This window comes from Hyaena hyaena, unplaced genomic scaffold (assembly GCF_003009895.1).
Source record: "Hyaena hyaena isolate Hyena2069 unplaced genomic scaffold, ASM300989v1 scaffold_348, whole genome shotgun sequence".
In the NCBI taxonomy this organism is placed as follows: Eukaryota; Metazoa; Chordata; class Mammalia; order Carnivora; family Hyaenidae; genus Hyaena; species Hyaena hyaena.
The window spans coordinates 1,070,893-1,088,657 of NW_024080981.1; the positions used below are offsets into that span (position 1 = coordinate 1,070,893).

The 17,765-nt window shown below is 41.2% G+C and overlaps 1 protein-coding gene across 3 annotated transcripts in view; it reads left to right on the top strand.

The window, feature by feature from the left end:
- The window catches only part of CD99L2 (CD99 molecule like 2), a 96,101-nt gene that overhangs the window by 53,807 nt on the left and 24,529 nt on the right, over positions 1-17,765 (top strand). For all 3 annotated transcript variants that reach the window (XM_039249883.1, XM_039249881.1, XM_039249882.1), the window contains exon 2: positions 6,182-6,241. In XM_039249883.1, coding sequence (XP_039105814.1) covers positions 6,182-6,241 — 60 coding nt within the window. The remainder of the gene's footprint in view (positions 1-6,181; positions 6,242-17,765) is intronic.

A 17,765-nucleotide genomic window follows, 5' to 3' on the forward strand; every position in this document is an offset into this window, starting at 1 on the left:
AGGGGAGGGACATCATTTCCTTGTTTCTGATCTTAGAAGGAAAGCTTTAGTTTCTTACCATCAAGTATGGCATTAGCAATAGGTTTTTTTGTAGATACAGTTTTTCAAGTTAAGGAAGTTCCCTTCTATTCCTAGTTTACTGAGAGCATCCCATTCGTTCAAACAGCTATATAACATTTCATTGTATTGAAGAACTATGTTTTGTTTAATTATTCTTCTTTGATGAACACTTGGTCTTGTTTCCATTTCTTTTTGCTATTTTAGACAGTACTGTTGTGATCAACCTTGTACATATCTATTGGGGCACATGTACAAGTATTTTTCTTTTTTTAATTTTTTTAAATTTTTATTTATTTATTTTTTAATAGTTTATTGTCATGTTGGTTTCCATACAACACCCAGTGCTCATCCCCCACAAGTGCCCTCCTCCATGCCCATCACCCCCCTTCCCCTCTCCCCCACCCGTCAGTCCTCAGTTTGTTCTCAGCATTCAAGAGTCTCCCATGGTTTGCCTCCCTCCCTCTTCCCCCCGTTTCCCTGCTTCTTCTCCCCCATGGTCCTCCGTTAAGTTCCTCCTAATCCTCCTATACGTGCAAACATATGGTAGCTGTCCTTCTCTGCCTGACTTATTTCGCTCAGCATAACACCCTCAAGGTCCATCCGTGTTGCTACACATGGCCAGATTTCATTGTTTCTCATTGCCATGTAGTATTCCATGGTAAAGATAAACCACATCTTCTTGATCCATTCGTCAGTTGATGGACACTTAGGTTCTTTCCATGTTTTAGCTATTGTTGAGAGTGCTGCTATGAACATCGGGGTCCATGTGCCCCTATGCATCAGCGCTCCTGGATCCCTTGGGTAAATTCCTAGCAGTAGTATTGCTGGGTCATAGGGGAGTTGTATTGTTAATGTTTTGAGGAACCTCCACACGGTTTTCCAGAGGGGCTGTACCAGTTTCCATTCCCACCAACCGTGTAGGAGGGTGCCCGTTTCTCCACATCCTCGCCAGCTTCCAGAGTCCTCTGATTTGCTCATTTTAGCCACTCTGACCGGCGTGAGGTGGTATCTCAGTGTGGTTTTGATTTGTATTTCCCTGATGAGGAGGGATGCTGAGCATCGTTTCATGTGTCTGTTGGCCATCTGGATGTCCTCTTTGGAGAAGTGTCTGTTCATGTCTTCTGCCCATTTTTTCACTGGATTGTTTGTATTTAGGGTGAGGAGTTTGATGAGTTCCTTATAGAATTTGGATACTAGCCCTTTATCTGATATGTCATTTGCAACTATCTTTTCCCATTCTGTCAGTTGCCTATTAGTTTTATGGATTGTTTCCTTTGCTGTGCAGAAGCTTTTAATCTTAATGAGGTCCCAACAGTTCATTTTTGCTCTTGATTCCCTTGCCTTTGGGGATGTGTCAAGTAAGAAATTGAGGTCGAGGAGGTGGTTTCCTGCTTTCTCCTCTAGGGTTTTGACGGGTTCCTGTCTCACGTTCAGGTCCTTTATCCATTTTGAGTTTATTTCGGTGCATGGTGTGAGAAAATGATCTAGTTTCATTCTTCTGCATGTTGCTGTCCAGCTCTCCCAGCACCATCTGTTAAAGAGGCCGTCTTTTTCCATTGGATACTCTTTCCTGCTTTGTCAGAGATCAGTTGGCTGTATACTTTTGGGTCCAATTCTGAGTTCTCAATTCTATTCCATTGGTCTATGTGTCTGTTTTTGTGCCGATACCATACTGTCTTGATGATGACAGCTTTGTAGTGGAGGCTAAAGTCTGGGATGGGGATGCCTCCCGTTTTTGGTTTTCTTCTTCAGTATTACTTTGGCTATTTGGGGTCTTTTGTGGTTCCATATAAATTTAAGGATAGTTTGTTCTAGTTTTGAGAAGTATGCTGGTGCCTTTTTGATTGAGATGGCATTGAATGTGTAGATTGCTTTGAGTAGTAGTGACATTTTAACTATATTTATTCTTCGAATCCATGAGCATGGAATGTTTTTCCATTTTTTTGTGTCTTCTTCAATTTCCTTCATAAGTTTTCTATAGTTTTCATCATACAGGTCTCCTATATCTTTGGTTAGGTTTATTCCTAGGCATTTTATGGTTTTTTGTGCAATGTACAAGTATTTTTCTGTAACAGGTACCTAGAAGTGCAATTGCTGGGTTGAGATACGCATATTTAAATAATTTTAATTTTTGAAATGTTGAAATAATTACAAACCTACAGGAAATTTGCAAGTTGGATATAAGGAAGTGCCCCCCACTCCTGCAGTCATCTGAGAGTAAGCTGCTTACTTGATGCTCCATCACCCTCCCCCTACCCCCACCCTCCCACCCCGCACATCCACAGTATAACTTTAGGGAGTGTTTTCTTCAAACAAGGACATCCTTTTATATATCTGCAGTGTAACTGTCTGAGTCAGGAAATTAATGTTGATACCTTACTTCCACCTAATCCTCAGACCCAATTCAAGTTTCACCGTTGTCACCATAACATCTAATACAAGGAATTCAGATTTATTGTCTACCTAGATTTCCCAGGTTTACCACATTTGCACTGGTCTTTGTAGGTGTCTTTAAATATTTTTTCAGAATCAGTGACAAGCAGGCTGCTCATTAACTCCTAATACTTCAGTGTGCATTTCCTTTTTTTAAAGGTTTTTTTTTTAATGTTTTATTTATTCCTGAGAGACAGAGACAGCATGAGTAGGGGAGGGTCAGAGAGAGAGAGGGAGATACAGAATCTGAAGCAGGTTCCAGGCTCTGAGCTAGCTGTCAGCACAGAGCCGGATGCGGGGCTTGAACCCACGAACCATGAGATCATGACCTGAGCTGAAGTCAGACGCCCAACTGACTGAGCCACCCAGGCGCCCCTTCAGTGTACATTTCCTAAAAACAAAGATACCTTCTTCCCTGACCACAATAAATCCAGAAAGATGGAATTGACAGTGAGCCACTGTTACCATCTGGTCAGCAGACCTCTTTCAAATTTCACAAAGTGTCCCAATAATGCCCTTTATAGATTCAGGATCCAATTCAGGATCACCTGTTGGATTTAGCTGTCACAGTTTCCTTGATCTCAGGGATTATTGTGCAGTGCTGAAAGCTGTTGGCTCATGTTTTGTCCATTTTATACTGTTTACAGTGCGAGGACTAATCTTATACCAATTGCTCAGTCATAGCAAGAAGCAAAAGTCTACTCCAGAATTTTAGAAGCTAGGTTACTAAGTGTTATAATTTTTATTTTCTTGGCGGATTATATACTTTACAAAATATTGGCCTTTTCCTATTTAGATGTTGGGGTCTTGAATTTTATTGTCATATTTTCTTAGTTTATTTTCAAGTTGGTTTCCATATAACACCCAGTGCTCATCCCCACAAGTGCCCTCCTCCATGCCCATCACCCCCCTTCCCCTCTCCCCCACCCCATCTGCCCTCAGTTTGTTCTCAGCATTCAAGAGTCTCCCATGGTTTGCCTCCCTCCCTCTTCCCCCCGTTTCCCCGCTTCTTCTCCCCCATGGTCCTCCGTTAAGTTCCTCCTAATCCTCCTATACGTGCAAACATATGGTAGCTGTCCTTCTCTGCCTGACTTATTTCGCTCAGCATAACACCCTCAAGGTCCATCCGTGTTGCTACACATGGCCAGATTTCATTGTTTCTCATTGCCATGTAGTATTCCTTTGTATAGATAATGGAATACTGTCATATTAATATTGCCACATCTGTTTTCTTCCTGTTACCATTTACTTGGTATATATTTCTCTATTACATATAATTTTTTGCGTGTGATTATTTTGTTTTATGTGTATATTTTGTCAACAGCATGTAGTTATACTTTTATTACATTTATCTTTTAATAAATTTCTCCTCTTTACACTCATTTTTTAACTGATATGATTGCACATATTGTGTTAAGGATCATATGGTGACTTTCATTGGACTGATTTTTAATTATTGGTGTTGATCTTTTTTCTTGAATGAACTAGAGGTTCTGTATCCTATGTCTTCTTTTAGTGGTTACCCTTATTTTTTTTGCTATGGGAAATGGATTTTTAAAAATAAGATACATTTTTAGAACAGTTTTAGATTTACAGTGCAAAGCTAGTAAAGAGAGTTCTCATTCTTCACATTCGGTTTCCCCTATTTTTAACATTTTACATTCATGTGGTATATTTGTCACAATTAATGAACTAATATTGATGTACTGTTATTAACTAAATTCCATACTCTATTCAGATTTCCTTTGTTTTATCCAAAAGTCTCTTTTTTTGTTCCAGGATCCAATCCAGGGTACCAGTGACCTTCCATTATTATATCTCCTTAGGCTCTTCAGGCTGTGCCAGTTTCTCAGATTTTTTTTTTTTATGACCTTGGTTTTGAGGAGTACTGGTCACATATTTTGTAGGATGCCCCTCAATTGGAATTTGTCTGATGTTTTTCTCATGATTATATTAGGGTTATAGGTATTTGAGAGGAAGACCACACATGTATAGTGCCTGTCTCATCCCACAATATCAAGGGTATATACTATCAGCATAACCCATCACTGTTAGTGTTAACCTTGATCTCATGTAATACTTCTTAGATTTCTCCACTGTAGAGTTACTCTCTCCTCCCACCCACATTCTTATACTGTAATCCTTGGAGGTAAGTCAACACTTATGGAGTGGAGAGTTATGCTTCATCTCCTTGAGCTAGAAATATCTACATAAGTTAATTTGAATTCTTCTATTTCATCCTCCTTTTTTAAGGTGTGTGTGTGTGTGTGTGTGTGTGTGTGTGTGTGTGTGTGTGAGAGAGAGAGAGAGAGAGAGAGAGAGAGAGAGAGAGAGAAAATATCTGAAGCAGGCTCCAGGCTCCAAGCTTTCAGCACAGAGCCTGATGTGGGGCTCAAACCCACAAACTGTGAGATCATGACCTTAGCTGCAGTCAGATGCTTAACCGACTGAGCCACCCAGGTGCCCCCTATTTCATCCCTTTTATGTATTTGTTTAAATATGTATATCAGCATGGAAAAATGGATATTTTATACTTTGGATTATAATCTAATACTACTTTATGGATTAAATTATTCCAGTTAGCTGTTGGGAACTCTTTCAGTTGGCCCTGTGTCTTGTTGACATATACCCATCAATATCAACATTTTAAAAAATACTTCCTGGTACTATAAGATGCTTCAGACTCCTATATTTCTTGTTCCAATCCTAGAATCTGCCATTTCTCCAAGGAGGTCTGTTTTTATTTAACTGGAGAATGGTATTTAGAAACCACGATCTGGGTGCTAGGTGCGCTTATTGCTCCTGGGGTGTTCCTGCTTCTAGGCCCTCTCAGGTGACAGAACAGAGGCATATGTCTACATACTAGCCCATGTATATATACACACGTGTCTATAAGTGTTTCTATATGTAACCATCTGTATGTATATTAAGCTAAACATGATTCATACTGAGGTCTCCAACTCTAATCCATTATCACATCGATCATTCTAGCCTTCTTTTATCCGTAACCTCCCTCTCCAACAGTGAGAAGCCTGGCTTCTGCAGTTCACCACCCATTTACCTATGTGTTCAATTCCAGTATACATGTGCGGTAGTTTGGAATTGATAATGTATATACCCCTGTGGGAAACTACATGCCCATCTAGAGGGAATGATAGCTGTCAAGTTCAATAGCAAGCAGAGTTGGGCAGATGGGTCCACCTCTGAGAACAGATTCTCTCATGAAAAGCTTTTCCATAGAGCCTTTTACATTATGTGTAATCAGAGCTACTAGTCTAGATATGGAGCTGGGCTCAGGAGGGATGGCACATTGAACTGACAAAATGCAGAGCAGCCTTTGTGAGATACGGATTGGGATGAAAGAACCTGGTGCGTATTGATGGAACTTTGGAATCCAATATTTCTCATTGCAAGTATACTATGGAGAAGGCTTTTTGTAAGATTGTACTTCATGTTCTGTACAGTTGAGCCTTCAGCCTTCTAGTGGACTGAAGGTTGTTGTCTTTTTGGTTTTGGTGGGGATAAGCCGTTTGTAGAAGGTTATCAACTAAATATAGCTTTGGGTGATGTCTACTGATTTCCTTTTGTCATGTTACTTTCATTACACTGTATATAAAGGAAAATAACCATTGTAAATACTATTTCGTTTTACGCGAAAGTAGGTAAATCTTTTTTTTTTAATTTTTAGGATCTGGGGACTCCGATTTACGTCTGGAGGATGCATTTGAAGCAACTTCCTCAGTAAAGCGTAAGTAGTAAATCAGAGTATTAAAAAACAAACAGTAATGATTAATATACACCACCCACTCAGAATACACACTCAAGAAAAACAGTAGGTGACCCTATATCGATCAGATAAACTATGGGTGTCATAAATTGCATTATTTAAGAGAAAATCTGAATGTTTAACATCATTTGTTTCCTTTGTGAAGAATACCAGACAATGAAATAGCTGAGACAGCATTTTCATTAGCAGCAGCCTCAGAAGACTGCCTTACCCTAGCTCAAAAGAAAGGTACTTTGAAGTGAATAAGGGATTTGTTTCTCCTTCTAGATTTTTTTATAATGACTTTTCTTAAAATGGTGTCTGTATGTAATCTCTCAAATGCTAAGCTTTGTCATCAGTTTCTCTTTAATTTTTTTGGGAAAAAAAAAACAAAAGAAATGTGTGAATGTTAGAAAATGAAGCTGAAATTTTGTGTGACCCCTCCCCACCCTACTAACATACACTCCCATCCCAGGAGGGAGCTGCTGAAGTGAGTTGGGATATGCTGGTCCCAAGTGATTTTCTATGCTGTTACGTATGTCTATACACATACGTTGTTTGGTGTCTTTTTGCTTTATATAACACATGCAGAGCTTTTTAATTTAGTTATATGTGTGTTATTGCACAACCTTTTTTATTGACTGTTGAAGACCTGAACGAATACATCTATCTGTATTTCCTACAGCTGCTGTAACAAAGTGCCATAAACTGGCAGGATTAAAAACCACAGAAATATATTCTCTCGCAGTTCTGGAGGCACAAAGTCCAAAATCAAGGTGTCGGCAGGACCACACTTCCTCTGAAGGCCTTGGGGCAGAAAGCTTCCTTACCCAGCCCTGCTTGTGGTGGCTTGTAGCTGTGAGACTCCAGTCTCTTCCTCTGCCTCAACAGGGCTTTCTCCTTTGTGGGGTGTCAACTTCCCTTCTGTCTCTTACAAGGATACTTTTTGTTGGATTTAGAACCCACCTGGATAATCCTGAATGATCTCATCTCAAGATCCTTAATTTAATAACAGCTGCAAAGACCGTTTTTCCAGTTAAGGTCACATTTATGGTTTCTGGGGATTAGGATTCTGCTATATATTTTGGGGGCCACCATGCAACCAACTACATCATCTGTATATCCTCATCTTTATATCTCTCCTTCAGATGTAAACTTGTGTTTCGTGGAGCTGGCATCCCAGTGGTGTGGCTTTGGCCATGGCTAGTGATGCCATTTCCTTACTGCCAGATAATGTCATTTGTTTTCGTGTTGAATAATTACAAATAGGGCTTCAGTGAACAGTCTGTCCATATCCCTTGTGCATGAGTTCAGTGGAACTACCAGGCCGAAGGGTGTACATATTTTATATTTTAATAGATTCTGCCAGATTATTTCCAAAATGAGTGGTCCATTATATATTCACTGAACACTGTTGAGTTCCTTTTCTCCCAGATCCACACATTACCAGATTTTACCTATCCAAGACATTTTACCAATATGATGGACCAAACATCTTCTTGCTTAATATGCATTTCTCTAATTATAGTAAGATGGAACATCGTTTCATATATTTACTGGCCATTTTTGTATTTTCCTCTTTGGCGAATTGTCTGTTCGTATCTTTCCCCCATGTTCCTGTTGGTTTGCTTGTCTTTTTCATGGGTTTGTGGTCTCTCTGTATATTCTGGATTGCAAAAGGCAGGGGCTCTCGAGTCAGACTTCCTGCGTCTGAGCCCTGCCTCTGCCACTTATAGTCATTGTAGGTGAGTCACCTGGCTTCTCTGTGCCTCCATTTCCTCATCTGTTACATGAGGTTAATAATGAGCCCTATCTACTAGGATTATTGTAAGGATTAGAAGAGATGGCCCATGTGAAGCCCTCAGCACAGTACTGGTATGAGGCGAGTGCTCAGTAAATGTCAGCTGATGGGCAGGACTGACCATAGCCGCTTCTCTGGTGTAAGTCAGGCATACATGAGGAATGCGTGCCTACTGAAGTTGATCAACACACTGAAAGCAATTCCTCCCTCTCAAAATCCCAGCTAGATATTTTGCAGAAATGGACAAACTGATCCTAAAATTCAGATGGAATTCAAGGGACCCCAAATTGCCAAAACAGTCTGGAAGAAAGAAAAAGTTGGAAGACTCCTACTTCCTAATTTCAGAACGTACTACAAATCTGCAGTAATGAAGATAGTGTGGCACTAGTGTAAAGGCAGACATAGAGTTCACTGGAATAGAATTGAGAGTCTAGAAATAAACCATCATATCTATGGCCAGTTGACTTTTTAAAAAAAATTTTTTTTAGTGTTTTATTCATTTCTGAGAGAGCGAGACAGTGTGAGCAGGGGAGGGTCAGAGAGAGAGGGAGACACAGAATCTGAAGCAGGCTCCAGGCTCTGAGCTGGCTGTCAGCACAGAGCCCGACGTGGGGCTCAAACCCACAAACCGTGAGATCATGACCTGAGCCGAAGTCGGACGCTTAACCGACTGAGACCCCCAGGTGCCCCTATGGCAAGTTGACTTTTGACAAAGATGCCAAGATTGTTCAGTGGGAGAAGAAAAGCTCTTTAATAAATGGTGCTGGGACAACTGGATTTCCACATGCAAAAGAATGAAGTTGGACACCTGCCTCATGCCTTATACAAAAACTAACTCAAACTAGATCATAAATCTGAAACTACAAATCTCTTAGAAGTTCATTTTCATGTATGGTGTGAGGCAAGAGCTTAGGGCAACCTCAGGTCTTCCCGGAGATTGCACACCGCCCTGTGCATGCAGGCGGCCTTTTGGATTCCCAGGAAAATAAGTACACTTGGTTTATTAGCAGTGATGGCTTTCATGAATCATTTAACATCTCTCAAAATAAATGAAAATTAACAAAACAAACCCCAAATAAACATAAGTATAAAGACCCCCAATTAGGAAATTTGTTCTTTTTCTGATGGGGGACATTTTGCTATTTATATCCCTTTCTCAGTTGTATACCTGCTCCTCCGATCTCCATCAGCACCTATCAGCCATATGTCCAGGACCCATAGGGCCACCAGCATGTGATGTCTTTGGTCAGATGACATCCTTAAAAGCCTCATCACTCTGCCATCTTTTTTCCCCCCCTTTTATTCTGTCTTAGCTTACGTTTCATGCTACTGAGGGTCAAAGAGATAGACCTGTCCACCTCTCCTAAGCTCAATTATGTTTTCTGGCGGAGAATGTTCTCCTTTGTATATTGTACTTCTTACTTCATGGACCTCCTAGGTCCAGGTATGGTGAAGCACCTTCATTCATCAGTTCAACAGTGATTATTGAGTGCGTGCCTGCTGCGAGGCACTACTCCAGTGCTGGGCATACCGTGTACGCTAGATTTGCCCTCACACTGTTATTTTCTCTGAACAGACACAGTACACGAAATGATATCAGGTATCGCTGAGCACTCTGGAACAAATATAACAGAGTGATGGTCCTGGGAGGGCCCAAGGAGGTGGTAAGGGGTGGCTACGTTAGATGAAGTGGTAAAAGTCCCCCTGACAAGAAGTGACCTGTGAGGAGTGGGGAAAGAGCTGTCAAGGCCAAGGAAGCAGGTGTAAGAGCCCTAAGGCAGAAGAGAACTGTACTGGCTCTGGAGCTTGGAAGGGGGCCTATGTGACTAACGTGTGGTGGATGTTGGAGGAAAGACAGAGAAGTTGGAAGGGGCTGGATCATGGGGTCTTCTAGGGCATGGTGACCCCTTTTTCTAAGTCAAGGGGAAGCTCCTAAAATTGTAAAAACTGCTGTCTTGAAATATAATTCACATATGATACAATTCATCCATTTAATTCTTCTTTAATGTTTATTTTTTATTTTTTAAACTTTTTAAAAATGTTTTTTATTTATTTCTGAGAGAGAGAGACAGCGTGAACAGGGGAGGGTCAGAGAGAGAGGGAGATACAGAATCCAAAACAGGCTCCAGGCTCTGAGCTGTCAGCACAGAGCCCGACGTGGGGCTTGAACTCATGAACCATGAGATCATGACCTGAGCCAAAGTACAGTGTTTAATCAACCACCCAGGCACCCTATAATTCATCCATTTAAAGTGTGCAATTGAGTGGCTCTTTAGTATATTCACAGGGTTGTGCAACCATCACTATAGTCCCATTTTAGAACCTTTTCATCACCTCAAAAAGAAGCTCTGTACCTCTTAGCTGTCACTCCCCAATCCCTGATTATTTCTCTCCTCCAGCCCCTGACAACCACTGATCTCCTTCCGGTCTCTCTGGATTTACCTATTCTGGATATTTCCTGTAAATGGAGTCCAATAATATGTGGACTTCATATTTGGCTTCTTATACTCAGCATAATATTTTCCTTTTTTCTTAACATTTTTTTGGGGGGTTGTTGGATTCTTCTTTTTTTTCTTAAATAGCTTATTGTCAAGTTGGTTTCCATATAACAGCCAGTGCTCATCCCCACAAGTGCCCTCCTCCATGCCCATCACCTCCCTTCCCCTCCCCCCCACCCCCATCAGCCCTCAGTTTCTCGGCATTCAAGAGTCTCTCATGGTTTGCCTCCCTCCCTCTCCCCCACTATGTTTCTGCTTCTCCCCCACGGTCCTCCATTAACTTTTTATTTTTTTAATTTACATCCAAGTTAGTTACAACATATAGTGCAACAGTGATTTCAGGAGTAGATCCTTAATGCCTCTTGCCCTTTTAGCCCATCCCTCCTCCCACAACCCCTCAAGTAACCCTCTTGTTTGTTCTCCATATTTTAAGAATCTCGTTTTTCCTCTCCCTATTTTTTTTTTATTATTTGTGCTTCCCTTCCCTTATGTTCATTGGTTCTGTGTCTTAAACTCCTTATATGTGTGAAGTCATATGAAATTTGTCTTTCTCTGACTAATTTTGCTTAGCATGATAACCTCTAGTTCCATCCACGTAGTTGCAAACGTCAAGATTTCATTCTTTTTATTGCTGAGTAATACTCCATTGTGTATATATATACCACGTCTTCTTTATCCATTCATCCATTGATGGACATTTGGGCTCTTTCCATACTTTGGCTCTTGTTGATAGTGCTGCTGTAAACATTGGGGTGCATGTGTCCCTTCAAAACAGCACACCTGTATCCCTTGGATAAATACCTAGTAGTGCAATTGGTGGGTTGTAAGGTGGTTCTATTTCTAATTTTTTGAGGAACCTCCATACTGTTTTCCAGACCAGCTGCACCAGTTTGAATTCCCACCAGCAGTGCAAAAGAGATCCTCTTTCTCTGCCTCCTTGCCAACATCTGTTGTTGCCTGAGTTGTTCATGTTAGCCATTCTGATGGGTGTAAAGTGGTATCTCACTGTGATTTTGATTTTTATTTCCCTGATGAGTGATGTTGAGCATTGTTTCATGTGTCGGTTGGCCATCTGGATGTCTTTGGAGAAGTGTCTGTTCATGACTTTAGCCCATTTCTTTGCTGGATTATTTGTTTTTTGGGTGTTGAGTTTGAGAAGTTCTTTATAGATTTTGGATGCAAACCCTTTATCTGATATGTGGTTTGCAAATATCTTCTCCCATTCTGTCAGTTGTCTTTTAGCTTTGCTGATTGTTTCATTTGCTGGGCAGAAGCTTTTTGTTTTGATGAGGTCCCAATAGTTCATTTTTGCTTTTGTTTCCCTTGCCTCCGGAGACGTGTTGAGTAAGAAGATGCTACGGCCAAGGTCAAAGAGGTTCTTGCCTGCTTTCTCCTTCAGGATTTTGATGGCTTCCTGTCTTACATTTACGTGTTTCATCCATTTTGAGTTAATTTTTGTGTATGGTGTAAGAAAGTGGTCCAGTTTCATTTTTCTGCATGTCACTGTCCAGTTTTCCCAGCACCACTTGAAGAGACTGTCTTTGTTCCATTGAACATTCTTTCCTGTTTTATCAAAGATTAGTTGGCCATACACTTATGGTTCCATTTCTGGGTTCTCTATTCTGTTCCATTGACCTGAGTGTCTGTTCTTGTGACAGTACCATACTATCTTGATGATTACAGCTTTGTGCTGCAGCTTGAAGTCTGGGATTGTGATGCTTCCTGCTTTGGTTTTCCGTTTCAAGATTGCTTTGGCTATTCAGGGTCTTTTCTGGTTCCGTACACATTTTAGGATTGTTTGTTCTAGTTCTATGAAGAATGCTGGTGTTATTTTGATAGGGATTACATTGAATATGTCAATTGCTTTGGGTAGTATTGACATTTTAAGGATATTTCTTCCTATCCAGGATCATGGAATATTTTTCCATTTTTTTGGTGTCTTCTTCAATTTCTTTCATAAGCCTTCTATAGTTTTCAGTGTGTAGATTTTTCACCTAGCATAATATTTTCAAGGTTCATCCATGTTGCTTTCATAATTTTGCTCCTCCCTTCCTCCCTCCTCCCTTTCCTTCCCTCTCCACCCCTCTTCCCTCTGTGTCTTCCTTTTGCTGTGTGTGTAATCATCTCAGTGGGGAAGCACGCTTCTGTTTTTGCCCTCTAAAGCTGCTTATGATTGTCCCTATTTCCTCGGAAGGCCACAGACTTCATCATTAAGCCACAGTTGGGCTAACCTGGCCGGTTTTGTTTACTATGATGTTGTAGCATATATGAAAAAAGACTCCCTTCTGGTAGGAGCGCCATATTGTTGGCAGCATTTACTGAGCCACAGAGAATCTTTCTAAGTTTGTCATTTTGAGAAAAGCTTCACAGAAATAGGTGTCTTTATTTTAGGAGCTCACCGCTTTGATGAAGTTGACCTACTATTCTAATTCCTTGGTAAGCAGCTAGACTTTCCTCATCTCAATTGTGGATGATAAATCCCATTTAAAGGTTCATGACAAGAAAATCTGTAGTTAATAGTATCTTAATCACACAAATCCAAGCCACTGCTTCCACATGCATGTGAAGGAATGGTCTCTTGAAATGGCACCTACAGACCTTCAGAGAAACGGGACTTCTCTAGAAACCATCTGTAGTGGGACAGAACTCCACAAAGCTAAATTGATCAGGACCGTGTGATACTGGCATAGGATCAACATGATTAGATCAAACAGTCTGAAAATAAACCGTTACATGTGTGGTCAGTTGATTTTTTTTAATCTGGAAAAAAATAATTTTATATAAGCTATTGGAGTCCTACAGATTTTAAACTAATACTACATAAGGGGCCATTGCTTTCCTGAGAATTGCTCAGATAATGGTTTCAGCATTGTAATTTTTGTTTCCTCCCCACATCTATCACCATAACATAGGTATACGTCCAGAACGTTCTTCACACATGTGTGCTGTACTTTTTCTTCTTACAGCTTAAAGTCAAGCCGAAATTCTGCACCTAAAATCATCTCTAAACTGATGATGAGCTAGATTCAAAAGTACACGTGTAGGTTATCACGTGTGGTCTCCTTACCATAAAAACCTATCCACTGGTGTGGTTTTCACATTGAGGTGCACCTTGGTGTACCAGATGCCTGCCCGAGGAGTAAGCAAGCATGGTCATATCAAGGGAAGGACTTGCCATATTCTCACCTTCCATGTGTACTTTTACTAAAACTGAGTTGTGGTAGAGCACAATGCAGTTGTGGTCATGATCTCCCCACCCTCCACCCCATCCCTCTTTGTTAAAAACAATTATTGAAGTAAAATTCACATAACATAAATTAGCCGTTTTAAAACATTCAGAGTGTTGTGCAACCACCATGTCTGTCCAGTCCCAAAACATTTCCATCCCTTGAAAGTTAAGTTGCTTACCCATTAAGCAATTTTTCCTCCTTTCCCCCTCCCTTTCCCCAGACCATCACCAATCTGCTTTCTATATCAGTTGATTTATCTATTCTGAGTATTTAATATAAACAGTATCATATAATATGTGACCATTTGTCTTTCACTCTGCTCCCTTCTATTAATTTTGTATCACCTCATAATCAGTTGCCATAGATTACTGAGTTAGAACCATACCAATGCATTCTTTTAGTCCCCTGGGTCAGGAGTTTGAGTTCTGTGTCGCAGGGTCCTCCATTCAGTGTTTTCTATGGAGCTGCAGTTGACATATCAGCTGAGTCTGGGCTCTGCGGTTTGAAGTTGTGTTAGTTTTCTGTCACTGCTGTAATGAATCACTGCAAAGTAGGTTGCTTAAACAGTATACCTTTATTATCTTATAATCATTGAGATCAGAGATCTGATCTGGCTGTCACTGAGCTAAAACCAGTGTGTCAGCGTAGCTGTGTTCTTCTGGGGGATATAGACAGCATTGATTTCCTTGCTTTTCCAGCTTCTTCAAGAGGCCTACGTTCTTTACCTCATGGTCCTTTCCCTCCATCTTCAGAGCCAACAGTGTCATGTAGCATCTTCAGATCTTTCTCTCTGGTTCTCTTTCTTTTAAGGACCCTTGTGATTGCATCGAACCCACACAGATAATCCAGGATAGTCTTCCCATCTCTGTGTTCTTAACTTAAAAACACATGTAGAACCTTTTGCCACGGAAGGAAATGTATTCACAGGTTCTGGGAATTAGGACATTGCCATCTTTGTTGGGGGGTAGCATTGTCTTTCTACCATATATATCTGCTCTCTGGCTCACAAATATTCATATTCCTCTCACATGCAGGCAGCGTTCACTCTGTCCCACCTTCTTCACAAGTTTCAACCTATTACATCATTGACCCAGATTCCAAAATATTAATAAGCACAGATGACCCAAATCTCATCACCTATATTCTCTAAGTCAGGTGTAGGTAAGGCTCTGAATTTAATCTGTTCTAAGATACAGTCCTTCTCCATCTATATACCTGTGAAACTCAAGAAACCAGTTATTTGCGTCCAAAAATATGATAACAGAGATATCCCATTTATAGGAGTGAGAAAATATAAGGCAAGAGGATTTTACTAATCTCTAGCAATTTGAGTCCAACTGGGCAGACTCCATTAGGCTCTGTCCTCAGAGCCATCCTTCCATTTCCATGAAAAATAGCACATGGTTGCAGCTGAGTTGTTCTATCCGCCTATACAATTGTGGGAGGCTAAACAGCCTTCTTCCTTTTTGTTCTTTTTCTGTCCCCTTTACCTCCAAGCTGGTGTTCCTGCTACTATAAAATTCTCAGAACCATATGGATCTCCCCTGTGTGTCATGGAGATCACTCCACTGGACAAGAGGCTCCTCCACACATCTTTTGTGGATGATCCCATCTCTATTCCTGGCTTCTGCTGAGGTGGCTGAGGGAAACCATGAGTCACATGTATAATTTCTTCAAAGAGCCTTTGTGTGACTGAATACGCTGACCTTTTGACCCTTCCAATGCACTAATAATAAGGTGTTCCAGGCACACCATTGGCTCTCTCTTCAGAGCATGCTCTCCTGGCAGTGCATTTTAGCACTTTTTGCAATTGGGTTAGGATGGAAGTTTCCCAAATCATCAAGTGCTGGGTCCTGTTTGCTTATGAGTTCTGCCTTCAGTCTTTGTTTCCTCTCGCATTTTACTATGGGCAGCAGGAAGAAACGAGGTCAGATCCTTAACCTTTTTTTGGTGTGGGGGGGATCCTCCTCAGCTAGCCTATCCAAGTTCATTTTTTACGAGTTCTGCTTTCTGCGTAACTACAGGACGCACAGTTCGGCCATTGTCCAATAGCGTGTTCCTCAGTTCCATCTGAGACCTCACTGGCAAAGCCTTTAACAGCCATGTTTCTATCTGACACAAACAGCAGTCAGTTTGTGATGATTTAAGGACTCTCGAGTATGATAGGAGTATTCTCGACCATGTTCTTTCTGAACCCTCATTAGCTATCACTAGTTAACATCCACATTTCTACTGACAGTCTGTTCAAGGAAACTAGGCTTTATCTACAATGCCCCGCAGAATCCTCCAGCCTTTGTCTATTACTTGATTCCATAGCCACTTCCACGTGTTTAGGTATTTATTACAGCAGTACCTTAATCCTAGTCCCCAAATTTATAGTTTCTTATTGCTACTGTAATGAATTACAGCAGTGTGCTGGCTTAAAACAGCACAGATTTATTCTCTTACAGTTCTGGAGAAATATATGATGTGGGTTTCACTGGACGAAAACGAAAGCACTGGCACGGCTGGGTTCCTTTGGGAGGCTCTAGGGGGAAATCGGTTTCCTTGCCTTTTCCTGCTTCTGGAGGCCGGCCACCTGCATTCTGTTGCTAGTGGCCCCTCCTCCATCCTCACAGCCCGCAAAGTGGCGTCTTCATATTTCTCCCTCACTCTCAGCCCTGCTTCCCCCATCACGGTCTCCTCCCCATGGCTCTCCTGCCTATATCTTCCCCTTATAATTACCTGGGGCTTCCTATGCAGTCCAGGATAATGTTTTCATCTCAGAGTCCTTAGCTTGATCACATCCACACAGTCCCTTTTCCCATTAAAGGTAACATACTCTCACTGTCAGTTTTCTTGGCAAAATTCATTTCTGTGCAGCTACAGATCTAGTGGCTACTTCTTCAAGGTCAACAAGAGAGTGAGTGTCAGCTACCTTTAACATCAGCTCAGGGAAGGCTGAAAGCCCTCTTTTCAAGGGCTTTGCACCTGATTACGTCTGAATCACTCAGAATATTCTCCCTTTTGAGTAATTCATTCATATTGATTGGCATCATACTTATATCTGCAAAATCCCTTCTCCTCTGTCATATGTCATAACCTGATCTTGAGAGTGACCTGGTTTCTGCCCCTCACCCCTACTCAAGGGGCTGGCATTCTACAGGCTGTGTACATCTAGGACATTAAGTAAAACCGTCATTCTCTTTCTTTAAGTTTATTTATTTATTTTGAGAGAAAGAGTGCACGCACACGAATAGGGGAGGGGCAGACAGAGAGGTGGGGGGAGAGAGAATCCCAAACAGGCTCCCTGCTATTAGCACAGAGCCCAGCGCAGGCCTCGGACTGGACTCACAAACTGCAAGGTCGTGACCTGAGCCGAGATCAACAGTCAGCTGCCTAACTGACTGAGCCCCGCCGGTGCCCCAGAACTGTCATTCCCTTTCACCTGCGATTGTGTAGTGAAGAATCTAATGCATTCTCATACCGTTTGGTGCTACTGCCATGGTTCATGCTAAGAGCCAGTTGGTTTACACGCTATTGCTTTTGCACCTTGTAGAAAGGGCAAAGCACATCTGAAAAGGATTATGAAAATAGTTATGACCCCACAGACCCCGAGGGATTCATGGAACACTCTTTGAGAGATTACTGTCTGAGAGCGATTTCTGTGGCATCTGTCTGTTTTCCCTTAAATCAAAGATTTCTTCACTGTTAATGCACAGAATTTTTTTTTCACTCAGCAGAATTCCCTTGAGATCTATCCAAGTTATTGCAAGTATCAATAGTTTGTTGCATTTTCCTTGCTGAATAACAAGGGTCCCATGATGTAGATGTACCACAGCTTGTTTATGAAGGTCATCTGGGTTGTTTCTAGTTTTTGGCAGTAAACATTTCTATATAGGTTTTTGCGTGAATGTAAGTTTTCCTTTCTCTGGGGTAAATGCCCAGGAGTATAATTGCTGGGTCTATATGATAGTTGTAGGGTTAGTTTTTAAAGA